At 52.2% G+C, this 268-nt stretch overlaps 1 protein-coding gene across 3 annotated transcripts in view; it reads right to left on the reverse strand.

The window, feature by feature from the left end:
- tsc2 (TSC complex subunit 2) overlaps nucleotides 1–268 on the reverse strand; it is a 25,460-nt gene continuing 25,192 nt past the window's right edge. For all 3 annotated transcript variants that reach the window (XM_069720520.1, XM_069720519.1, XM_069720517.1), the window contains one exon: nucleotides 1–268. This exon is cut by the window's right edge and continues 20 nt beyond it. In XM_069720520.1, the coding sequence (XP_069576621.1) occupies nucleotides 121–268 (148 nt within the window). In that variant the 3' untranslated portion in view covers nucleotides 1–120.

Consider the following 268-nt stretch of genomic DNA (forward strand, 5'->3'; position numbering starts at 1 on the left):
TGTGTGTGTGTGTGTGTGTGTGTGTGTGTGTGTGTGTGTGTGTGTGTGTGTGTGTGTGTGTGTGTGTGTGTGTGTGTGTGTGTGTTCATGTGAGTGTGTCTGCCAAGACAAGAAATGTAATCAAACAAAATCTGTGAAATCATCCACTGTGGACACGAGTCTCTTCCTCTGCCCGGTGGCCTCCGGGTTCGGTGCTGCACAGCTCTGCTGGAACGACTTGTTCTGCTGAGTGTGTCCTTGGGTCAGCGAGATGCCGGGAGTCGAGCGA

Source organism: Brachyistius frenatus, unplaced genomic scaffold (genome assembly GCF_029030835.1).
Source record: "Brachyistius frenatus isolate BFR_SWC_R1_liver_20210118 unplaced genomic scaffold, ASM2903083v1 Contig_243, whole genome shotgun sequence".
Lineage (NCBI taxonomy): Eukaryota > Metazoa > Chordata > Actinopteri > Embiotocidae > Brachyistius > Brachyistius frenatus.